The following is a 26,721-nucleotide window of genomic DNA, read 5'->3' as shown; positions in this document are numbered from 1 at the left end:
TCTACTCTAAGTCTAATAGTTGGAGGCATCACTACTAGATGTCTAGTTACTAGATGGCATCGCTTCAAGGAATATTCCTTCTCTCTGGAAGAACTTTCCTCTTATATGCAGCCTTTCCGCTACAAGGACTGGTACTCGCGGGGTGAAAATACCAACACCCTGGGCAAACTCAAAGTGATCGAACCATCTGTCTCTGTGTCACATTCCACACCCTTTCTTCCTGCTATTTTAGGGACTTCTTGATCTGTTGAACACACCTTGTAGCCTTTAGTCATCTTTGTGTTATAGTTGTATCTGTATAGTTGCAGCCTAGGTTCTGTAACTGGTTCACAAACGCACCGCTTCCCCTCCTAAGGTCTTGATGGTAGAGTCCGACCTTTTCCTTTCTCTTTGTAAAGGTTTTCAGCCTTTTTTTAAATATTATCTGCTGATTGAATACAGCTTTATAGCTCATCCAATGTTGATTGTGTCAATGCCTTACCCAGTGAAGGCATTGTTGCCTATTCCTGCTGTCTTTGAGGGCTCTCAGTATTCCTAGTCTTTTGGAAAAATCCCAATCAAAAAAAAAAAAAAAAAACACAAGCACTGGGTCAGTTTTGAGGCACCTTACCCCAAACAAGGAAGCTGCCATCTTAGCCTCTATTTAATCTGCAGTTGCCATGGTGCTGTACATGTGATCAGCTATGACAGCAGCCATTTGATGGCTTGAAAGTTTTGTTGAGAGGTGACATAAGCACACTTAATTGTAATAATCATAATTCAAGGTATGCCTTGAATTTAACTGTTTTCAGTATTTTTTTCCCCTTTAAGTGGGTTTCACTATGGCTTCTATGTAATGCCTGTTTCCAAGCCCATCCACTCCCTTTACAATCCTTACCTCCTGTGCTATGTCTGAGAGCTGCATTAGTGGCTTGCTGTGCAGCAAGCTTTGAGTATAGTATCATCTATCTTATACAAACCGTATTCATTTCAATCCACAATGGGAAGTATACTGGGATCCTTAGCTTCAATCCTGTTCAACTACTAACCCAGCGAAACACACAATATCTTGTGTATCTATACTATCATCTTTACTACGTTTATTAGCAATTGACTATTCATGATGCTGTGTTGCCTTCACTAATACAGCTTTTTTGCAGAGCGTGTGTGGGCAAAGGGTGCATTTTAAACAGCTCTTTGAGCTTTCTCAGATTGGATAACTGGAGTTACAACTTCAAAGTAAGTGCACAATGAGTATTCACACATGTTATTAAAGTAACAAGGAAATATAGAAGAGGGAAAAAAAAAAAATACATGCCCTTTAGTTTGAAATGTCAAAAGCAGAATTCTTTCACTTTTTCTGACTGCCATTGCTTTTCAGTTTAACAAGGTGTTAATTAAATTATGCCCTTTGCAATCTGACAATGCTGAGCGTACAGCGACTGTTATTTTGGTTAAGGCTGTAACCAAAGCGGTTGGCCTTTTCCTCTCAAACATGGCCCGAAAAAAGGCATTTTTAATCAACCTGTTACAGCGTCTACACTGTCACTGTGGGATGTATTCAGTGTCTACATAAGGACATCAAAGTGTAGGTTTAAATGAACGGAAATGTAACTAATCTTAACTTTGTGTCTTAAAACATAAATACTGTATTAAGATATGACTTACAAAAATATTCTCATCCTGTACCTTTTTTTTGATAGCTTTTTTTGTAAGCTTGTTGCTTACTGGGGAAAATTGTACATAAGAAAACGTGCAGTGTACACTACTGAAGAGAACTCCAGGCCAAAAAGAATCAGAGAACTGTTAATTATGTCCAGAGAACACAACAATTGCAAGTCAGAAAAGCCTCTCAGTTTACCTAAATGAACTTGCGCCCAGAATTTATAACAAGCAATCAAAGAGCTTAAGGGCCTGTTTACACCATGCAGGATGTGGCAATGCATGTTAATGATGTTGATGTGATGCAATTCACAAAGTCCTTAGGCAAGTGCGTTGTGGTGCCATATATAACGAATGCCACCAAACTGCATTAATGCACTAAACGTGCGCTACTGCAAGTACATGTTGTGAACAGATCCTTAGGCTAGCTTCACACTGATGTGCTCCCATTTTCATGTGTTTTTCATTGTGCATTTTCTAAAATTATGTTCTCAGCATTTTCGGGACCTGTGATAAGATCCTGCCATTTCCCAAAATGTAGCTATGCCAAGAGTATATAGCCTGTTGCCAGAGGGTCTCAGTAACAATGCATTTGCAGCACGTGGAAATGCATGCATTATTAGATTTTGTGAGCCCCCGAATGTACTTTCTTGTACGAAATAATGTACTGAGCCTGCATTTTTTCCATAAGGTAATGCATATAACTAACCATATCCAATAAAAACAATGGCATGGCAAGTGATGTTGTGTGTTTCAATGTGTCTAAACCAGTGTTTCTCAACACTGCACCCCATTCTAAAATGTAAAAAAGCAAACTAATCGTTTTACACAATGCAGCAACATCCACACCTCCTAGCCCTTGTACACACGGTCGGACATTCTGACAACCAAATCCGTTGGATTTTGTCCGATGTATTTTGTCCGAAACTGTTGCATACACACGGTCGGACAAAGTTGTCGGAAAATCCGATTGTACATAACGTGATGACGTTATTTCGTTACGACGGGATTACGTTCAGGCTAGTAGCCAATAGCTTTGATGTAGGAATTAGATCTGAGCATGCGTGGCACTTTGTCCGTCGGAGTAGGCTACACATGATCGGAGTATGTCCGATTGGAGCATTTTGTCTGAAAATTTTACCGGCAAGTTGGAAAAGTTGGTCCGTCGGATATTCCGACGGAAACAGTCTGATGGAGACTACACACAGTCAAAATATCAGACAAAACGGTCCGATAGGACACATTACATCGGAATCTCCAACCGTGTGTACAAGGGCTTAGACACCCAGCGCTAGAGGTGATTTTTTTTTTCAAAATAAATACACCTTTGCGCATTGGCACTGACTAGTATTCCAATGTTTCTCTTCTCCATCAGCTTCTCTCCTTAGCTCAGCTAATATGACCCCAATGGGCAAACACAGATGCTGTGCAGGCGCCCAATGTCCTCCTTATCCATCAATGATGTAATTGGTTGTTAGAAGGCCAGTGGCAGGGAGATTGTAATGGTGCACAAAGGAAACCTGTGGCTTTCTGTAACTAAAGGCAGGCTTTATCCACCCGCTAGCTTGTGAACAATTTATCATAATTTTTTAGGCATTTTGCCGAGGCACTCCTGAAGAAACCTGAAGGCTCTCACCGTTGAGCTGCATTATCATACATGCACTGATATATGCTATGCCCTATGTTAACATATGTTGCGTTATGGGAGACCATTCCTTTAAATAGGCTATTGCACCAAAAAAGGTGCTTGTATTATTTTTTGCATCACAGCGCACCACAACACATGGTAGTACACAACAATACATGGCCATTGCAGCTTACCACAACAGGCATAAATTATAGAATGAACTGCAGTGCACCAATGTGCAAAAAGAACATGTTACCCCTGTGCAAGAGTGCCATCAACAAGCCATCCTTGACCAGCTGCTTGCACTGTGTTGTTGTTCATTCTCAACCATCCTTAAAGATCACAACAAAAACCCAACAGTCAGTGCTGGTGTTGACAATAAAAGTGGCAAGGGGTTTGCATCCTCTGGCTGCAGATCAGTCTGTTCAGTAGTAATTTTAAGTCCATTTAACATTCTGCCATTTCACCAAGCCCTGATGAAGGAGGATTGTAAGGCCACTGAAACATGTTGGAAGTATTTTGCTTGTTAAACCAGATGAACAATAAAGCCTTTGGATTCCTAAGAATTTTTTCTTTGCTGCTCACTTTGACCTATGAAACTTGGATTTCTTAACTCAGGTGGATGTCCTCTCCTAGGGGGTCCCTGTCTTTGTGTTGAGCTGCTGAATACAGGACACTGGACTCAACTAATGACTCTCTCTGCATTTTAATAACCTGTGAAAAATCTGTGTCCAGTGTCCCTCTACCACTACCTTTTTAAATAGCAGCTGAAGTCCTCCTTCCTACCCTTCTATCCGTCATTAGTCTCTGGCCAACCCTATCATGATGACATAACAATAGGACACCATTATATCATGGGAAAGTGGCTAATGTACTGCACTATGTATCCAAGAACATGGGTTCTACATTTAGCAGTGTATATTTTAACATTGGCTTGGTACTGTTCTATATACTTTTTTTATATTGCACTGGATGCACTGGATGTATAAAGGCACTGCATTACTATTTTAAAGGGTCTGGTAAACCTTGTTGCGTCCCTTTTTTTTTGGTCTGTGTTTGGCAGGTGGTCAGCTGATTGATCTGTGCTGTACTCTGTGTCCGGTACAGTGATTACTCACCGCGTTCTCAATGCTTCTTGCTGTCTCACCAAACAGCTCTGACTTGTAATCTGACATCTCTGGGGTATAAAACACCTCCTGACTCTCTAGCTCTTCTATGATCAAGACACCTTCAAACGTTTTTGTTTCTGCAGAAAGAAAAGAGATAAGCATTTGATTTATTTCTGGCAATACAGTGACTATACAATAAAGAACATCACCCTAATTCTCATCCCTTCTCCCGCCTATCAGGTGAGAGGCATTATGGGCAGTGCCAGGTGTTGGGTTAGTAGCATGGCACAGGGCTGAACTATGAAGGGTTAGTAATCGAGCGTATGCTGCTTTATCAGGTGGCAGGAGAGGGCAGGTAGCATGGCACTTTACCAGACAGAGCAATTTTCCAAAGTAGGCGGCTTAATACGAAACCTTTACTTGCTGGGCACAAAGAAAGACAAAGTAGGTGGTTATAGGGAGAGAAGAAAAGGTAGACAGTTACAAGTGATACATATTAATGCAAAGCTCACTGGGTCTTTTGTTAATCTAATCCCATTCCTTTCCATGGTTATCGCTCTTATGCCATGTGACACATGGTGTTAAAAAATAAAGGTTGCACCTATAGGGTCAGATCGGCAAAAATTGGTATTTCAGTTTTGGTTATTTGCTGACCAGTTGGGTCACCCACCAGACTTAAGGCCCTCTATTGAAAAACATAATGATGACATTTCTTCACCCATGTTCTCAGGGAAAGCTCAATCTTCCTGTCAAGATTTTTTATTTACTGATAATTGTAGACAGTGCAGCTGGAAAAGTCTCCATGGCAGGAAGATGACTTATGGCCCATACACACGATCCGAATATCGTACAAAACTGTCATCCAAGGGAGAATCGTACGATTTTTGGATCGTGTGTGCACTACTTTTGAGAGCCAGTCATGACAGTTCATCCAATATTATTCGATCGGACAAGCATGAAAATTTTCCTTGTACGATTTTCGTTTAGTTAGTATAGTTGTCGTCCGAAAATACAATACAAGTAGATTACAACACATGACATCACTTCCGATTTTTTTACCTGTCGTATGAGAATTTTCCTGACTATTTACCTATTCAATTTCTACTTGCGACTATTAAGTGAAAAAGGTTGTACGATCTATCGTACGATATTCGGATCATGTGTACGGGCCATAAACTGGGGAACCTGGTAGGGAGATCTCAATGCTGGAGTCTCTAAGTCCTTGTACACACGGTTGGACATTCCGACAACAAACTCCGTCGGATTTTGGCCGAAACTTGTGTTACATACACACAGTCGGACAAAGTTGTTGGAAAATCCGATCGCTCAGAACGTGATGACGTTATTTTGTTATGACGGGACTACGTTCAGGCTAGTAGCCAATAGCTCTGGTCTAGGAATTTGATCTGAGCATGCGTGGCACTTTGTCCAATCGGAATTCTCTACACATGATCGGACAACGTCTGATCGGATCATGTTGTCGGAAAAGTTTTATAGCCCAGCTCTAAAACTTTGTCCATCGGATATTCCGATGGAAACAGTCCGATGGAGCCCACACATAGTCGGATTATCCGACAACACGGTCCGATCGGACATTTTACGTTGGAATGTCCGACCGTGTGTACAAGGGCTAATAGATGTCAAATTCTACTGACTGATTTAAACCACTTAAAATATTAGTTCAGTGTGGCGCAGTCTGTACGTCAACTACGCCTGGAGCAGTTTTATTCGCTCAAGTAGAAGGGAAGGTGCTGAATCTGAAAGTAATGTCTGTGTCCCCCATGCACAAATAGACATGGACAATTGAGTTGCAACTCATGGCAGTAATCAGTTTTTGTAAGACATTTTCTAATAAAGGGCAAAAATGTAAACAATGCATGCGATTCCTTTCCAGGAGTACTGCAAAGTTTCTACCTAACGGTTAATCATTTAATCTGGGTTAGCAGTTTGATTTTTCAATAGATTGTTCTGAAAATACAAGCCAGCTAAAAGTGATGTTTGCAGAAAAGATAATCTGACAACTTTCACTAAGCAGACAAGGCACCGTGTATTCTTCCTAATGTGTGCTCACAGAGGAATACATATACATTGTATATTGTTGATTACACGTTTGCCACTAAAATATACTTTTGTGACAGTCATCACAATGGGGTTGAATTACTAAAACTGGATAGTGCAAAATCTGGTGCAGTTGTGCATGGTAGCCAATTAGCTTCTAACATCAGCTTGTTCAATTAAGCTTTGACAATAATAAAAAAAAAAAAAAAACTAGAAGCTGATTGGTTTCTATGCAGAGCTGCACCAGATTTTGCACTCTCCAGTTTTAGTAAATCGCTCCCATTGTGTTACAACAAAAACACCTTTTCAACTCATTTTTCTTTGCAAATGTGCAGTTCAGGGATCTTCAGCAGGATTTTTTTGCAACAGAATATTAAATGACCTTGGAGGAGAGGTAAACCACTTACTTGGGCAGTTAGTGCCTTCCGTATCGATGGCTGGAGTCTTTCCATCTGAGCAACAACCTAGAGGTGTATTGTAGCAGCTGGCTCTTTCCATGACGGGCGTGGCTTCAAAATCAAGTGTCTCCTCATATTCTTTCTGCTGTTCATCTCCTCCATCAAACTTATCCGCTGTGACATAAAATCACACAAATTAGCAATCATTTTAAATTTGCAGCCATTATAATTATCAACAAATTTAAGGTGGAAGAAAATGACTATTTTGGATGAGGACCAAAGAGAAATCACACATTCTACAAAACATCTGCTGTAAGCCTCGCTTACTACCAACCGCATTTGTTTTATTTTTAGTTATGGAGAGAGTAGGGAACGGTAGAATGACTGATGGGCTTTTTGCACAGTCTGTGCCCCATGGAGAGATTTTGCTTCACTTCCTTTCCTGGAAACAATGTTGTCACTGCAAAAGGAAGTGCGGAGAAATCTCCACTTAAGTTACAGTCCGCAAATAAAAAGTTCATGTAGGTTTAAGCCTACGTATGAGAAAATGTCACAAACAGGCAACAGATAAAAAAATATAAAAAATATAAAACCAGGTTTTCAAAACGATCCCTTCCCTATCCATAACTAGAATACTTTGTGGATCGATGATGACCATAGTGTGACTAAGGGCTGGTTCACACTAGAGTGATGTTCAGACGCGACTTGGATCATACAGAATTATATTAAAAAAGAAATCACTTGGATTTCAGTAGTGCTTGTTCACATTAATGCAACTGTGATGCGACTTTAGGCAAGGTACAGGTGTTACTTTGGTGCAATGCAGTGAGATTTTGTGCCCCATGGACTTCAAAATAAACACACCAAATACGCATGTACATGCATTTTTGCCTGAATTTTGTGCTGGCTGTTAGGACCCGGCATCCATCTCAACAACCAATGACCACCGTCAGCTGGGAATCCCTGACTGACAGCAGGCACAAGTCACTGATTGTTAAGGAGCCAGCGGGTGCTGGTTTAATAACAACTAGCATCCAGTCTCTTTTTCCCCACCACAAAAAGCACTAAGATCAAAAACACATCAAAATGCAAACAAGTCACACTAGATAATCGCACTGAGAACTGCAGCAGCAATAATGTGAACCAAGCCTAAAGGGCACCAACCACAATAGATTAATCTACTTGACTGCAGAGCATCCAGAATCTGAGGCATGGCCAAATAGGATAGATATGGCCTCCCTAACAGGAGGTTAGGCTAAATCTTATGGGCACCTTATAAAACCGTGCCAAACAAAGTGTTGAATAAATAACACATAAACTGAAAACAATTTTATCAAAACCAAGGCTGCAATGCAAGCTAAAGCTCATAATCCCTCATTCAACTTCAGAGGTTTTTGCAATTAGATTCTTCCATTAGTATTCTCAGATCAATGAACCGTTCTGGGATATGACAGACATTCCAGATAACTGGCCTTGGCTTGACAATATCACATCAGACAGAAGAGTTGATGAATTTAGGAACCAAGCAAAACCCTACTGTCAGCTAAGTCATTCAATTGATAACAAAATCATATGTTTTTTGACGACTATTGTTGTATATAAAAGTTAAATGCCTTACAAACAAAGCAATCAGTGTCTCCGAATAATTGGCAACAAAATGGCCCAAACTATTATACATTACTACCAATTTCAGGGAACATAAGACATACCTCCTGGTTCAGTTCCACTTAATTCCTGATCTCCACTTGCTTCTAGATCCTCGTCACCACTGCCACTTCCAGATTCATCATATATTCGCATTGTAGTAGGCCTCATGGTGGGCACAGTAACCCCGGGCCTTGCTGTTGATGTGCGAACTGCATATGTCTGAGTAACTGGCCTGGCGGTGCTTGTATAACGCTGGCGGGGGCTTTCAGTCTCCATTACTAATGGGAAAGAGTCAGGTTTTTTCCGAGCCTTCGGGGATGCTGGCGTGGGAAGTGATCGTCCGATTGGTGGACCAGGGGTTCCAGTTGGAGCCAGTGTCTGCAGATTAGCGATTGTGATGGCTTCTAAAAAGTAAAAATAACCCCAAGTTAACATCTTCAGATGCCTGTTAATTTTATTACAGAATTTTTTTATGAAGTTTTAAAAGTTTATATTTACAGATGTTTTCTAACGTTCAACAATTTATAATATAATTGAAAATGAAAAAGATCAACATTATGTACCTACAAGCTTGTGCTAAAGTGTTTTCTCCCTGGGGTCAGAAAAACTTGCCTTCTGAGTCACTGGTCTATGTCTAGTGGTACAGTGCTGATGCTGCAATACAATTTTACTGGTATGTACAGCCTTTTGTAATTTAAATTTTTTTTTTTTTATGTTAACTGCAAAAAAAAGTTAGAAGACATTCTGACAGTTTAAGAATGTCAGTAAAGGACATAAACTGCAACTGGACATCAACAAATCAACTGCCTCTGTAAATTAGAACCATTAGAATTAGCAATGGGTCGAATCACATGGAGGGTGCAAAGGGTTCATTAAAAAAAAAAAACTCTAGTAGAATTTCCTGGAATTAGAGGCTGGAAATACACTTTTTTAAATATTTTGTAGTGAATGGAAACACATTAAAATGTGTGTCAATGTGCATCATGACGCACAACATGCCTTGACATAGGTTTCAATTGATTTCAAGAAAGAAAGAAGACCTATCCACGTGGCTTATACTGTTTAAATAATTCTGGAAGGGAAAGTCTGGATATAAAAACCACAGTCACTAATAGGTCTTCCAAGGTGTGGAGTAACAGATGTCAGATAAAATGGCGATGTGAAAGGTATATATAGTATCCAAAACTGGGTGGATGCTACCTTCCACAGATGGGGTAATCCAAATGGAACGCCAAGAAAAACAGAAATGGAAGGAGCGGACACCTAGTGCATTACCAAAGATAATTTAATAATAAGACGTTTTTATATTAAAGTGGGTACTCACAAAATGAAACTGACAAAAGGCCATAATATGCACAGAACACGGGGTACAGCTAAGATGTTTCGGGGGTGCACCCCATCCTTAGAGCTACTAGGCTCAGCTCTGAGGAAGGGGGTGCGCCCCCTAAACGCGTGGTCATGGATTAAAAACTGACTTACAAGGGAAAGTGGTGATAAATGGGGAATACTCGGAATGGTCAGGGAGGGTAGTGGGGTTCCACAGGGTTCTGTGCTGGGACCAATCCTATTTCATTTGTTCATAAATGACCTGGAGGATGGGGTAAACAGTTCAATCCCTCTCTGTATTTGTGGACGATAGTAAGCTAAGCAAGGCAATAACTTCTCTGCAGGATGTGGAAACCTTGCAAAAAGATTTGAACAAATTAATGGTGTGGGAAACTACATGGCAAATAAGGTTTAATGTAGAAAAATGTAAAATAATGCATTTCGGTGGCAAAAATATGAATGCAATCTATACACTAGGGGGAGAACCTCTCAAACTAAGTTAAAAGCATATTGCTCTATAGCCAGAACAAGATGGAGTCACTATTGTTCAGTCATATTACTACAGAATCTAGGATGGAAAAGGACCTGGGGGTCCTCATAGATGATAGGCTCAGCAATGGCATGCAATGCCAAGCTGCTGCTAACAAAGCAAACAGAATTTTGGCATGCATTAAAAAAGGGATTAACGCCAGGGATAAAGCGATAATTCTCCTGCTCTACAAGACTCTGGTCCTGCCGCACCTAGAGTATGCTGTCCAGTTCTGGGCACCAGTCCTCAGCAAGGATATACTGGAAATGGAGTGAGTACAGAGAAGGGCAACAAAGCAAATACGGTGTCTGGAGGACATTAGTTATGAAGAAAATTTGCGAGCACTGAACTTATTCTCTCTGGAGAAGCGACGATTGAGAGGGGATATGATTTCAATTTACAAATACCGTACTGGTGACCCCACAATAGGGATAAAACTTTTTTGCGTAAGGGAGTTTAATAAGACACATGTGGCCACTCATTAAAATTAGAAGAAAAGAGGTTTAACCTTAAACTACGTAGAGGGTTCTTTACTGTTCATTGAGGATTATGGTACAGGTTACAGTATACAGAAATAGACACATCTAGAAAAACGTAACTTAAATGTGAAGGGTAACATTATAACATCAAAACATTGGTGTTACTGAAGTGCAGTGCTTTTGGAAAACCTATTGCGTTCAAACTAATGTGTTCATATTTGTTCCTGTTGCCATGAGTGAAGTGTCTGTAAAAAATTAAGCAACATATATGGAATGGACAGCTTAAAACGTAAAAATAAAAGGGACAGGTACATTTCTTCAAGTATTTTACTAGCATAAGGGAACTAACTAGTTTATAAATATAATTCAAGATTTTTACAGTGACATGCCTGTTGCTTAATTCATAAATGCAGTTTTTGATGAATTTTAATATCTAAGTGGGAAGTTGCACTTAAAACTACAGTTTGATTTTTTTATTTTTTCCTGCTCCTCTGTAGATTGTATAAACTATTCTCTTAGCCAAGTACAAAGTGAATGGATGTCAAGTTATATTCCAACCTACGCTTACTAGGCACAACAGGCTTTTCAGAAAGAACACAGCCACGGCTCTGAAGACAGCAAACTGCATTTCAATAACTTTGTCTTAGAGAAAGTTTTAAAAGTTAAAATAGAAATGAAGGCTTTCGCCATATAACATTATTCTGAGTTGCAGTGGGAATTCAGTTTAAAGTACCTTGACAGGGCCCAGTGTGCTTCACAGTGATGGTACGACCCTGCCTGCAAGCAATAGTTTTCAGCTGACACCAGTCTCCATAGGTTACTCCATCAGAACCACAGACCTAAAAGAAAAAAAGAAAGAGAGTAAAGATCTTACTGCTTTAAGTCAGCCAGAGCATAAAGAATATGTCATAGGGATTTAAAGTGTATGCCAAGGAAAAAAAAAAAAGATTAATACATCTCTAGAATACATGCACATTCCCCATGTTCTTCATTGACATTTGAGAAAAGTGGAAACATAGCACAGGACCCATAGATTTATTTTGCTGGGAGTGTTATCTTAAGGTGGGGGGTGTCAGCAAGCCGTCAATCGTGATTGACCACGGGTAGCCGATGGGTCAATCGGGAACACAGCCCCACACACAGACCTTCCCCTAGCCACTGATCTCCTCTTCACTGTAATGCGGAGATTGGGAGAAGTCACAGTACTAGAGGGTAGAGGCAGGAGCTGCTGGAATTAAAGCGGAAGTACTGTAAACCCATCCATAAAATTGTTTGATTTCCGGCACGTGCCGGAAATGTAACGCACTCATTGGTTGTGCTCTCAACCAAACTGTCAAACCATCCAATGGCTGGTGATCACATGTGCAGCATCATGGCAGTTGAACAGTTGTAGATTAAACAGAGGCAAAGATGGCAGCTTCCTTGGCTGAAAATGATGGGAGGGTTTACTTCCACTTTAACTATTTACATTAACTAGCAGGTGATTGGTTGCTGGGCAGTCCTAGCAACCAATCCCCACCTTGTTAATGTAGAAAAGTTAAGACTGTCAGATCCTACCCCAGGCCCTCTATCCAGTACTGCAACTTCCCCCATTCTCTGCTCTGCTATACACTGGTGTAAGGTAGGACAGTGGTGTGCTACCTATACACTGGTTTGAATGGAACAGAGGACACTACATTCGGGGAAGATGGGGGGGGGGGGGTGAAGAGGACAGAAGTCATTGCATGGGTGGGGGGCACATAGGGAGCTACATTGGGGGGTGAAGGGGACAGAGGACACTACATTGGGGTGGTGAAGGGGACAGAGGACACTGCATGGGGGCACAGAGAACACTACATTGGGGGGGGGGGGGGGGAGGGGTGAAGGTTTCCTTTAAAGTGCAGCAATTGCTCAAAGACATTTTATTCACATCTTAGGTATTTATAGATCCCCATTAATCCAGCTCAGATTGTAAGGAAGACGCTAGTGTTGTTATATATTATTAAGGTGACTGTCCTCAGTGCTGCAGCTGAGGCTATCACTTTAGAGCCCTAGTCAATGAGTATTAACAATAGCATATGCTTGTTGGGGCACTCCTTGATTAACTGATACACCCTTGAAGTGAGCATGTGGCTAGGGTAAGTATGTACAGTACATATTCTGAACGAGTGATGAAAAATCTTAACAAGCCCCCACTGACCTATCTGGTTGAAAGTACTGTAAAGCAAATCATCCTTAATAACACTGAGGGGCTGCTCACGTTTTATGTGGCATCCTGGTCTTGGAGGGTTGGCACATGGTACCTTCTTTCTCTACTTCTTTTTACCTTATTTTCTTTGCTACTTTCCATTTGTCTACCCTATCTGGAGTGGCCTGTCCCCATTAGACTAGTGGGACATCCACTGTCTTTACCAGGAATGTGAAGCCATCCCCCCCCTAGCCAGAGGTTGTATATGACCCTGTGTTCAGATGACGAGTGGGTCCTGCTGGTCCCTCACTCCTGGCTCTGATGATATGTTCAGCAGATTGCTTCATGATAAATGTTAGAGCCTTGGACATCTCTCGTTACTGGTCGTAGGAGAGTACTCTTTTACATATTGACATAACTGGACTTACGTTGTAGTCTCATTGCACCCTCTATGCATACATGAATTCATTTTTGTTTTTTGTTTTAGTTTTTCGGAGGGGGGGGGGGATTTTGCATAGTAAAGACCTCCTCTTACCTACGTCTGCAAATATCTTATACGTGTGGGGAATTTGCGGCTTTGTAACTTTTGTGAAGCATCATATAATAGTGCTTGTACTCTTTCTTGAAATTTCTAATAAAAACTATTGAAAATGAAAGAACACCAGTTAGGCCCCTTTCACACTGGGGCGGTGCGTACGTCGGCGGTAAAGCATCAATATTTTTAGCGGTGCTTTACCGTTGTTTTAGCGGCAGTATGCGGCCGCTAGCGTGGTGGTTTTAACCTCCTCTAGCAGCCGAAAAAGGGTTAAAATCGCTTTGCCGGCAATATAGCTGCGCTGCCCGATTGATTTCAATGGGTAGGAGCGCTCCAAAGATACGGCTAGCAGGACTTTTTTCACCGTCCTGTCAGTGCACCGCTCCAGTGTGAAAGCCCTCTGGCGTGAAAGGGGCCGTTGTTTTCAGGCACTTACACAGGCGCTATTTTTAGCGCTGTGGTGCCTGAAAACCGCCCCAGTGTGAAAGGGGCCTTAGACTGTCAGGTTAAAAGCATCTTGTGTTTTTTTTTAAGGCTGGCAGGATACCAAGATCCCACTGCCATAGAAAATAAGGGAAAGGATGTGGGAGTTTACTACTTCAGTTGCGAAATTTGAAGACAAATTTCTCCACAGTGCCTACAGCTACAGAGGTCAGTCCGGGCTGGTTTTAAAGTGGCTTTATTGCTCATTATTCACAATATGTAAATACTTAAATGTATATAGTATAGACACGAGTGCTCTTTTAGAACCACCTTTGCCAAAGATTTTCATATATGGACTAAGAAGGAAGAATCATTTCATCTTTCTCTGATACAAATAAAATTATCCCGCACTGTAATACTGTTAAAAAGAGCCTCTGGGAATTTAAGAAGAAATGATGCAAGGTACAAGGGTCAGCAAATGAAATATTGTTTAAATTGAATCTACAGTATGTCAAGATTGTGAGAATGTCTGTCTAAAATGGATGTGATCTGTATGTGACTCCAGCATGGATGTAGGTCAGATGGTGTCTGCTGTGTGATGGATACTGTGTCATATTTGCCCTGTGTGTTCTTAGGAACACATAACCTTCTGTTTCTAGAACGTCGCACAGAGATGCTGCAGAATTTTCAGCGTTCCAGAATTAAATTAACCCCCATTTTGTAGTTATTTAACTATAGTGATATATTCACTGCATGTACTCTAATAAGCAGGAGCCCGGAAGCCAATATAGAATTATAGCTGGTGCCTACATTTTCTTTTCCCTTGTAGGCAGAAAGTTCATATTTAACAGAAGCCCGTAGTCTACTTCAATGCTGACTTTCTGCAAATGTTATGTGTGTGGGGGTCATGCTGACCCCTTTACTTTCATATTTTGCTCTGACTTTACGTTGACCTTCCTCATATGTATATACAGGATGTTCCAAGTCAGAAATTCTAAAAAGGTACAGGAACCTGTAGATCATCATAACGGTCAAGCAACCAGCAGAAAAAAACACCCATGGCACCCTTTTTTTCCAGGAAAGACTAGCTTCTAAATTCTAAGTTAACATATGTGCTAACATAGGTGATGAAAACAGATGTCTAATTCATTTTTTAGAAATCTGTGTCTGAAAGTTATCTATTAAATGACCACATCATTTAATTATTGTGATTTGACACCAGTTGGAACCTGGCATAAGCCACTGATGACGGATGGAAATGTGACCATTACCTTGGTAAGGTTAGATTCTGCACACAGGGGTGACGGGCACTCGCAATGGGCAATGCCTCCAACCACCACACACGTTGCACCAAACTGGCACTGGATATCATTACAGGATTTGGGAGCCGATGGATCTGGAGAAAAGATGCACAAAGTCAGCAGAACAAATGATTAGTGACAAATGACAAAGCCAAAACATACACATTTCTGTTGCCAAAAATTAGTTTATGAAAATGTAAAGTTATCAAAATTATATACAGGACCAAAGAAAACAGCAGAGTGACCTTAAACATTTTTTAAACCAGGTCTTCTAGTAGATATACAAGGCAGACACAGAGCATTTATATTAACTTATTAACTAGTTATGGACACATGATGTAATACACATGCCCCAAAAAACTTCATGAAATTACACAAATATGTAGTACATGATGTCCTTCTGTCCCTCAGCTCCCCCTCACACTTTCTAGCAATTCACAACTGTCAAAATGACAGCCTGGAGTTGCTGTGTGAATACAAAAGCTGTATTAGCTGCTGATTTTTTCAAAACAAAAAATTACCCATTATGCACAGTATTTATGAACACTGTTGTGACAAAAGATGAAGTGATACAAAGTAACATTATTACTTTTGTATTCACACTGTTTCACCTATCTGCAGATCAAAGGGTTACTAGAACTAGTGTCCCCATTAAAAGATTTCCTTTCCATCACTGTTCTGGTGTCAACCCAAAAAATGGGCTTTTCTTTTACTTTCACTTTTGATAATAATGGTAAAAAGGACAAATATAGATGATTAATCTCTCTAACAGGGGGCACAGGCAGCAATAAAAAAAAATATTTAGCATTTAGGAACAATATAATTAATGACAAGTTATTGCAGGATCAATAGGCCCATTTGGAGATTTTTGTTACAAGAGTAGGAATATTTTCCTGCTGTATTTTTAAGATATCTGGACCATGTCCCTAATTATATGAAAAGTTTCAATAACCACACTTTGCTTTTTAGGGTTCCTATATTATAGTATTTGTGATTTTCCTTTAACATCAATTTGGCAAACATTTTTGATATAGATGGAATGCAGTGTTTAATTATGACTTTAATTTTGTGGAGCAGTGTATACTTGTGGTTTATTGTTGCTTTTTCTATCCACGGCTCTGCTTTTCTTTCACTCCTCCACACATTAGACATGTGCATTTCGTTTCGTTCCGAATCAAAATTCGGACAAATTTTCATTATTCGGACATTTGGATGCATCCGAATTACCGAATTGCAATGCTAACGAATTCAAACGAAATTCGAATCAAATTCGAAAAATAACATTTTGCGACCCGAATTTGGGGCCATGTAGCTCGGGGCCACTTATAGCTAGGAACACCAAATTTTGTATGCAAACACAGTAGAACTAACACTACAGCATATCCCAATTTGGGGTTTCTAGCACCAAGTGACCCCGAGATACATGGCCTTAAAATCGGGTCGCAAAATATTTTAGAATCCGGTTGAAATAGTTTCGAATGCAGTTGAAATAATTTCGAATCATGTTGAAATAATTTCGAATTCGGTAGAAATATTTTCGAATTTGGTTGAAATATTTTTGAATGTGACTGAGTTTTCGAATTTGGTAGAAAACTAAACGAAATATGAAAACGAATTTAAGGAATTTAACGAATATAACTAAACAAAATTAATTAATTAACGAATTAAAACGAAACTAAACTAAAGGAATTTTTTCCTTTTGCACATGTCTACCGCACATATAAATGTGAAAGCATCTCAACCACATACCAAAAAGATCTCAAACTGGCCATGAATTGATTTTACACTGATTTAAGACTTATCTTAAAAGCAACACATTTTTCTGCATTTGATTTTCAAAGCAAGCCCCTTACAGTACACTAGCCCCTAGACTCTTGTCAGAGTATACTACAGCGTTCAGCAAAATTAGACAAGAACAGGGATCTTGTATGACCTCACAGTCAGTAGCAGGCACCCTGGTAGGGGTTTCATTAGAGATGTTTGGTTTGAAATTTCTAGGCCAAACCTTATTGCTTCTCTTAGGTAGGAGCACCACCTGGGGAGTTTTTGGTTCATTCATTTGGGCATTAAAGCAAACCTGTTGCTTAACTCTGCATAGGTCAAGCACAGGTTCACATTAAAAACCTCCACAACTTTCTATGCATCTGCAAACAGCAATGACACAAAGCAAAAAGCAAGAACGTACAAACCTCTAATGTTGCATAAAAACTGTCACATAAAAACTGTTACAACCGCAGAAACAGTGGAGCTGCCATTGGTGACTTGTTTTTGAAGGTACATTCTCAGGGGCAGTCACTCTTAGCCTTTGTACACACGGTCGGAGATTCCGACGGAATGTGTCCGATCGGACCGTTTTGTCGGATATTCCGACTGTGTGCGGTCTGCATCGGACTGTTTCCGTCGGAGTATCCGACGGACCAAGTTTTCCAACATGTTGGTAAAATTTTCCGACAAAATGCTCCGATCGGACATACTCCGATCATGTGTAGAGAATTCCGATCGGACAAAGTGCCACGCATGCTCAGATCAAATTCCTACACCAAAGCTATTGGCTACTAGCGTGAACATAGTCCCGTCGTAACGAAATAACGTAATCACGTCGGATTTTCCGACAACTTTGTCCGGTTTCGGACAAAATCCGACGGATTTGGTTGTCGAAATCTCCGACCCTGTGTACAAGGGCTTATGCTACCTTCATTACTTGTCAAGCAACTGACAAGGAACGAGCTTAATCCTACCTTCTATAGGGATACCTGGTATGTTTATGTTATTTCTGGGTCAGTAATTCACTAACTTTTGGAACTCAATTAGGCTGACTGTCCCCAGCCTTCACCTACAAAACCTAAATATCATTGGCAGCCCCCATTTCTCCCAGCTATGGCTAGGTAACATAGTCAGACTTTTATAGATTTGTATAGCTACTGCCTCTTGGAGACAGGACACATGGCAAAACAAGAGAGACAGGACTATCTATTGGTAAAAACTACACCCAGGCAAAAAAAGACTATGTTCTTCAATGAACTAACAGAGAAAATAATTTAACTGAGAGTACAAAAACTTTATCTCTACATCTTATTTGTGCATGTTGTAGGATACAGTGGTGTACGTACAGAATTTCTAGGTAATTTCGTAACGTCTGCACACTATTTAAAGTACAGTGCATCTGGAAAGTATTCACAGTGCTTCACTTTTTCCACATTTTGTTATGTTACAGCTTTATTCCAAATTGAATTAATTTATTATTTCTCTCAAAATTCTACAAACAATACCCCATAATGACAACATGAAAGGAGTTTTAAATCTTTGCAATTTAATTAAAAATGAAAAAAAAATCACATGTACATAAATATTCAAAGCCTATCCAAACCTTTGGCACCAATTACAGCCTCTTTTTTGAGTATGATGCTACAAGCTTGGCACACCTATTTTTGGGCAGTTTCTCCAATTCTTAGCAGGACCTCTAAAGCTCCATCGGGGCGGATGGGAAACAGCCATTTTCAGATTTCTCCAGAGATGTTCGATTGGATTCAAGTCTGGGCCACTCAAGAACATTCATAGAGTTGTCCTGTAGCCACTCCTTTGTTATCTTGGCTGTGTGCTTATGGTCATTGTCCTGTTGGAAGATGAATCTTCACCCCAGTCTGAGGTCCAGAGCGCTCTGGAGCAGGTTTTCATCAAGGATGTCTCTGTACATTACAATCATCTTTCCCTCGATCCTGACTAGTCTCCCAGCTCCTGCCACTGAAAAACATCTCTACATCATGATACTGCCATCACCACGCTTCATTGTATGGTATGGTATTGGCCAGGAGATGAGCGGTGCCTGGTTTCCTCCAGACATGACGTTTGCTATTCAGGCCAAAGAATTCAATCTTTGCTTCATAATACCAGAGAATTTGGTTTCTCATGGTCTAAGAGTCCTTCAGGTGCCTTTTGGCAAACTCCAGGTTGGTTGTCATGTGCCTTTTACTGAGGCGTGGCTTCCATCTGGCCACTCTACTCTACAGGCCTGATTAGTGGCATGCTGCAAAGATGGTTGTTCTTCTGGAAGGTTCTCCTCTCTCCATGGAGAAAAACTGGAGCACTATCAGAGTAACTATCGGATTCTTGGTCACCTCCCTGACTAAGGCTCTTCTCCCCCAATCACTCACTTTGGCCGGGCGGCCCACTCTAGGAAGAGTCCTGGTGGTTCCAAACCTTTTCCATTTACAGATAATGGAGGCCATTGTGCCCATTGGGACCTTCAATGCTGCAGAAAATTTTCTGTACTCTTCCCCAGATATGTGCCTTGATACAATCCTGTCTCAGAGGTCTACGGACAATTCCTTGGATTTCATAGCTTGGTTTGTGCTCTGACATGCACTGTTAACTGTGGGACCTTATATAGACAAGTGTGTCTTTTCAAATCATGTCCCATTAACTGAATTTACCACAGGTGTACTCCAATCAAGTTGTAGAAACATCTCAAGAATGATCAGTGGAAACAGAATGCACCTAAGGTCAATTTTGAATGTCATGGCAAAGGCTTTGAATACTTATGCTCATGTGATTTTTGTTTATTTTTTTAAAAATTATTAAGGTTTTCTTAATTTTCATCATTCTATACACAGTAGGTTTAACATAGTATTTCACAATCTTACATTAATATGTTCCCCTCCATCCCTAAAAAAAATAAAAATAAAAAAATAAAAAAAATAAAAGAAACCCCCCAACACGGACATTTTCATCTACAAATAATTTTATAAATGTCTAAACATATATTCTTAGAAATGATTCCCCAAAACTGAAAATTAAAAAGTTTTGGCCAAGTACCAAACTTGTCTTACCAATTTACCAAACTAATGGCTGTGAAGTACAGGACAGGTATGATTTTAAATAAATATAATATATATATATATATATATATATATATATATATATATATATATATATATATATATATATATATATATATGCATTGAGGTGGCTTAGTGGATAACAGCGTGTGCATGTATGTGTAGATAGATGGATAGAAATCTAGTAATACAAGGTAAAAAAAGGTGAAATTAGATTCTCACACTTAAACACTTACAAGAAAAGGTTTAAGGTTATGTGATGGATAGATATAATACAAAACCTTTTCTTGTGTGTAACCAGGTAAGCTTTTGAGTCTCATTTTACCTTGTATTACTTGCATGATAGCTAAAGCATCAAGTAAACAAAGCATTTTGCTAGAGAGAGAGGGGAGACCATTTTATCGCAGACGGGCTGGACACAGAGCTGACTACACAGTCTGGGTAATTGTAAAACACTGTCAGATTTCATTTTGCTGTGTTTTTCTGCCTGCTAAAATCTGTTTTCATTCTGCCGTAGCCACCCTAGAAAGTAAATCATTATTGATTATGCCATCAACCTATAGAAAATCTATGAACAAGCTTTGTAAGCGTAGCTCCACCTGGCCACATGATCTTGACACAGAACATCGATATTGTTTTTTTTCTTGACTCAGTAAGAAAGTGGCAGGCTGTTTTTTTGGGTAAAGCCTGTACCTGTTAATATTCACAACAATTTAGTTTTAATTTAATAACTCAACAAAAAAACAGTTAGCCATTCAAATCAATCATATACAACCTGTACTCTACTGCTATCCCTTACCCATTCATTTGATATTGTGAGTGTATACAACTGGTTTCAATTATCCCATCTTATCATGAACCATGGTTTCCAGACCTTATTGAACTCAATTGGGCATGCTGGATTCATTTTTTTTTTATACTCAAGAAGTAAATTATGTAAAAACTGTTTTTTTTTTTTATCTGATGAATTCCAACAAACTTGAATAATCGGCATGGCGGATAAAAAGCACTTGCATGACTCCTGCTCTGCCAGACACCCAAGATGTCTGCTTTCTTACCCTGCTCACAGCCGTTCAAGCCAGGTTTCCTTCCATCTGGGCACTGGCTGCATTTCAAACCAGAAATGCCCGTCTTACAGGAGCAAAGACCTGTCATCTGCTCGCAGTCATCACGCACCGCTCCAACTGGATCACAATTGCATGCTGTAAAACACAAGGGTTGATAAAATGTAATTGTACCTATAGGTGCAAGCCAACAGAACTGCTGAATGATCATTCAAAAAAAAAAAAAAAAACATGCACGCTCTTATGATCTGAGCCTACGTGTTTCTACACCGAGTACATACCCCCTGTCACCAGCCTTATCTTAGTGGAATGACAGCAGTCAGCTGGCAACATCCATTCCACCCCCCCACACTACTGAGATAGGTCAACCAAAGGGTGTCAGATGCCTGATAAGATAATAATAAAGATAAAATAATTCAGATTACTGGCTACCTTAAGACAATATTCAATATGTATAATCCATATATTATTCAGGCTGTAGAATGAGCTCATCTCTGTGCACCTTCCTTATTGATACACAGAATTGATTTGAAGACCCCAGATGCAGCACTACTCCCTTATTTCCTGCAGGTCTAGTGATTCCCCACCTACCTGGCTCAGCTGTGTCTGTCAAGCTTCTACGCTGACAGACTCTTGGCTTGGATTATATAACTGACAACTGGCTGCCTGTGGGGCAGACATGACCAACTAGACTCTCCCGGACAGTGCAGAGAAAAGCACTCGCGGCTGCATCCTGTCTTTTGCACTTCATGGCTTTATTGCCGTGTTCTAAAAAGGTGCAACAGGATCAGAAGGGACAACTTTGATATGATGTAACGAGGGACATGCTGGGGTCCTCTAATAATGATATTGCCGGCACCTAAGTGTTGGTGAGAGATGCCATACAGCCATCCATCAAGCCTATGCAGCCTGGCTCTTCATTGCGTAATTTAGTCTCATGCCTTCAGCTCTATACGCTTGAATCAATCCTTGCCTCAGGCTTTCACAATCCAACGGGACTCATGGATTCAGGACAACTGTTCCAAAATGTTAAGACGGTGTCTAAAAACTGCTGTTACAGTGAAACTTAAACACAATGTATCTTGCCTATGAAAATGGATCATTAGCTATATAATACTGGTTAGCTGCGCTGTTTTACTATCAAAAGAATATCATGTACAATCGGATTATTGCAGAGCTTCTCTGAAGTAATCAGTGGAAGCGAGACAGAAAACGTACTTTTCCTTTACTTACATAAGATTTTCGCATACAAATCTTTAGGTAATCATTAGAAGTAATGAAGTTACACAGAAAATTTACAATATGGCTTTAGTAGTGCTGCTGGCTTAAGACTAGCCAAGAAGCCCTGAAGGCTATTTAATAATGTAAGTAAACCTAGACTCTGTCATAACACACAGGAATGCCTCATGCTTTTCTGAGTCCCTTTTTCGTCTTGGTTGCCAAAATTGACTTCAGCCAAAACTTTTCTGGTTTGAAGAGGTTGGGGAAGAAATAGAATTTCTTTCAGATTTTCATTACTGTCAGTGTCCCAATTTGGGAGACTGTCACACATTTTCTTTACCTTGACACCATGGAAAGAAACTATAGCAACAAGGGTACCTAGATTCTCCTTCTCCATTGTACATATAATGGGATTGTTGTACCATAAAATCTATCATATTCCCGCATCAACAATGTGCATGTTGATGGGGGAATCAAGTGAATTTCTTTCCTGCAACTGAATTATGGTTCAGGTTACTGAATTATAATTGAAACATTGTTTTGATTGTTCTCTGTGTCCCCATTACAGAGATGTCCCATCACTTCCTGTCCCAGTTACTCCCCTTGAATGAATGAATGAATGAATGAATGAATGACTTGTATAGCGCTCAATGCGAACTGAATCGCCTCAAGGCCCTTCTTGATTATAGACAATGAGAGGACTTATTTCAAATAAGGGCACAGTATTATATATTGGGCAAAGCTTCCATTCCTTCCCCACTATATCTAAACAAAAGTACAGTAAGTTGGGTTTTAACCACTTCAGCCCCGGACCATTTTGCTGGTCAAAGACCAGACCACTTTTTGCGATTTGGCACTGCGTCGCTTTAACTGACAATTGCGCGGTCGTGCGACGTGGCCCCCAAACAAATTTGACGTCCTTTTTTTCCCACAAATAGAGCTTTCTTTTGGTGGTATTTGATCACCCCTGCGGTTATTATTTTTTGTGCTATAAACAAAAATAGAGTGACAATTTTGAAAAAAAGCATTATTTTTTACTTTTTGTTATAATAAATATCCCCCAAAAATATATAAAAAAACATTTTTTTCCCTCAGTTTAGGCCGATACGTATTCTTCTACATATTTTTGTTTAAAAAAAAAAAAACGCAATAAGCGATTATTGATTGGTTTATGCAAAAGTTATAGCGTTTACAAAATAGGGGATCATTTTATGGCATTTTTATTATTTTTTACTAGTAATGGCGGTGATCAGCGATTTTTATTGTGACTGTGACATTATGGCGGACACATCGGACATTTTTGACAAATTTTTGGGACAGTTGTCATTTATACAGCAATCACTGCTATATAAATGCAGTTATTCCTGTGTAAATAACACTGGCAGTGAAGGGGTTAACCAGTGGGTGGCAGTGTAGGGGGTAAGTGTTCCTAGGGGTGTGTTACTAACTGTTGGGGGCTGGGCTTTCATTTAGTGAACACTGATCTCTGCTCCAATCACATGGAGCAAAGATCAGCGTCACTAGTTGCTAGGCAGAACAGGGAGATGTTGTTTACAACGGCATTTGCTCGTTCAGCTGCCCCGAGAGACGACCGCGGGTATTCCCGCGGCGATCGAGTCCGCGGGACCCGTGACCGGACTCACGGGGTTCCCGACCGATGGCAGGGCAGTTAATTTAAAAGGACGTACAGGTACGCCCATTTGCCTGCCCGTGCCATTCTGCCGACGTACATCAGCTTGGAAGAAAATCACCTGGCTTTTAGGAAAAAACTCAAGACCTTCCTCTTTTAGCAGATGATCAAAGCTCGCCACAGCGCCTAGAGGCGATTCAGTTCGCATTGTGCGCTATACAAGTATTTCATTCATTCATTCATCAGTATGCGCTGGTCGGGAACCGGTTAAAGTAGTATTAAATGCAAAAGAAAACATTTATTATACTGCCAATTCTTAGATCCTTTTTTAGGCTTTCTTTCTTTTATGTTCATCTGGTAATCCAGCCAGCAAGTCTGTTTTTCATAGCACAAACTCTCCAATACAATGTATTAGTTTATATGGATGGGACAACCCACTTAACACTGGCAGGGGTGTTTAAAATTATTGGCTATTTATTCATGTAAAATCTTTATCCCAAAAGGAAAGAAAAACTATTTGCTGTAACTGATTATTAAGTGTGAGCTGGAATTTGACTTCAATATGTTACTGTATCTATATCTGCTAATACATGACTGACAGTGCTGCTGTCTGCTGTTCCTCCTGTGCGTATTCCTTTCAGAGTTGTGTCTCACTAAAGGTATGTTACTGGCCCAATCATCAGGTGATAGCAAAGGGGAAATAGCCAAAGAAAAGAAAACTGATGCTGCCACCACATCTAATGATTGGTAAGCTTCAATATAATCTTACCAAACATAATACATTTTTGATTTTGGGTTTAATCAAACACCTTTGATAAAAACATTTAGACTGTGAATATTAATATATATGTTAAAAAAAGCAATGAGCTGTAACCAACAGCAGCCAGAAATATTTCCTTAGTCTGGCTGCTGTTTCCTTTTTAGTTAAACATCGTGAACAAACACTCACGGGTACAGCCGCTCTTCTTATCCGTTACAATGCCTCGGAAGTTCCAGAAACCAGGCTCACACCGGTCACACTTCAGTCCCCCTACTCCGGGTTTACAAGAACACTGGCCAGTGGTGGGATCGCAAGTACCCCCGTAGGAGCCATGCTGGTTACACTGGCAGCTGCCTGTACAAAGCAAAATGAAAGAATGTTATTGACTGATAAGGCAATCATGTCATTTTAATTATCCGTTTTACTGCCAAAGTGAACATCCAGCTGGCAACCAAAGGTTAGCGGACACATAAAGTTATGCTCTATGTAGAGAGACATTAAAGCTTTTAAGTAGCTCCATATGGCCTATTCAGTCTTCAGCATTTCAGAGAGTGTTGCTCGTCGAGGGACAGTGACAAGAGGTCACGGCTCCCTCCAGTGTAAAGGTTCTCATGACAGCATTTCTCATGCCGTGTTTAACCTTGTGGAGATTCATTGTCTTCTCACTGCACAAATGTAGACAAGTTCAGACCCCACGGCAGTTTTACAAACACCTAGTTTTAAGGGAAGACTATTTTGTCTATAACTGTCACTCTTATCGTTTCATAGTTAGCAAGGTTGAATAAAGACACCAGTCCATCCAGTTCAACCTGAATGAGTGTCTACAATTGTCCCCATCCCTGTACATTGCACACTCACATCGGTCCCTACCCTCAAGGAGCCCGCAATCCAAGGTCCCCATTCATATACTAGGGCCAATTTTTGGACAGAAGCCAATTAACCTACCTGCATGTCTTTGGAGTGTGGGAGGAAACCAGAGTACCCGGAGGAAACCCACACAGGAACATGCAAACTCCAGGCAGGTAGTGTAATGGTTGGGATTAGAACCAGCGACCCTTCTTACTGCTAGGTGAGAGTGCTAACCACTACACCACTGTTCCACCCTTATGGATCTAAAGAGCTCATTTGGTCTAAAAAGAAAGGTTTTGTTAAAAAATAAATAGCTTGCGAGGTTAAAAAATATAAACAATTATCTTCTAATAGTAGAGCCCAATGCCCGACACCTTTTACAGCAAATTTGTGCTTTGCCCGTGGAGGGCAAAGGTAAAGGTTTCGCTTTAATGCCCCTGCCAGAGGAAGTACTTTCTGGTATGGAGGAGAATGTGACAACGCTCATGTTTGGTAATACACCTAGCAGTGTCACATAAGGGAGAGAGTCCTCAGACCCACGTAGGTGACAATAGGAAAAGCTCAGAGCTTGTACGAGTGGCTGATCGGAGTTCCGAGTAAAACAAAAGTAAGATATGTGCATCTGTGGAGGAAAGCATTTGGGTGAATTAAGCTACTTTAGCTATCAATAGTGTTTTGTGGAGCTGTTGTTTAGCGATGGAGACACCAATGCCTACCGGTCACCCAAACTCCATACCAGTTGGACCAGACTTATACCCAACCCAAAAATGTTTGCCATCTATCCTTTTTGGGTCCTGAAAATAAAGGTAATCTGCAAATCCATTGGAAAGTGTTTTATGTAGTGAAAAAAGGTAAGTGCAATTTTCACACTTTTGTGTATTCGGCATTTATGATAATAATTCACAAACAGACTTGTGTGTGCAACCTCTACTGGCTGCATGCCCACCAACACAATCTAGACCAGTGATGGCAAACCTTGGCACCCCAGATGTTTTGGAACTACATTTCCCATTAGCTACACTGCAGAGTGCTTGAGCATCATGGGAAATGTAGTTCCAAAACATCTGGGGTGCCAAGGTTTGCCATCACTGATCTAGACCGTTAAAGAAATATGGCTGAAAG

At 40.3% G+C, this 26,721-nt stretch overlaps 1 protein-coding gene across 8 annotated transcripts in view; it reads right to left on the bottom strand.

The window, feature by feature from the left end:
• Positions 1-26,721, bottom strand: part of AGRN (agrin) — a 713,847-nt gene that overhangs the window by 99,025 nt on the left and 588,101 nt on the right. For all 8 annotated transcript variants that reach the window (XM_077458091.1, XM_077458095.1, XM_077458096.1 and 5 more), the window contains 7 exons: positions 24,940-25,104; positions 21,134-21,277; positions 15,211-15,335; positions 11,548-11,653; positions 8,543-8,884; positions 6,843-7,007; positions 4,387-4,514 (listed from right to left, as the gene is read on the bottom strand). In XM_077458091.1, the coding sequence (XP_077314217.1) occupies positions 4,387-4,514; positions 6,843-7,007; positions 8,543-8,884; positions 11,548-11,653; positions 15,211-15,335; positions 21,134-21,277; positions 24,940-25,104 (1,175 nt within the window). The remainder of the gene's footprint in view (positions 1-4,386; positions 4,515-6,842; positions 7,008-8,542; positions 8,885-11,547; positions 11,654-15,210; positions 15,336-21,133; positions 21,278-24,939; positions 25,105-26,721) is intronic.

This window comes from Lithobates pipiens, unplaced genomic scaffold (genome assembly GCF_037356315.1).
Source record: "Lithobates pipiens isolate NorthernLeopardFrog02 unplaced genomic scaffold, aLitPip1_a1.2 Scaffold_27, whole genome shotgun sequence".
NCBI classification, from domain to species: Eukaryota; Metazoa; Chordata; class Amphibia; order Anura; family Ranidae; genus Lithobates; species Lithobates pipiens.
This window is presented reverse-complemented; position numbering and strand designations above follow the sequence as displayed.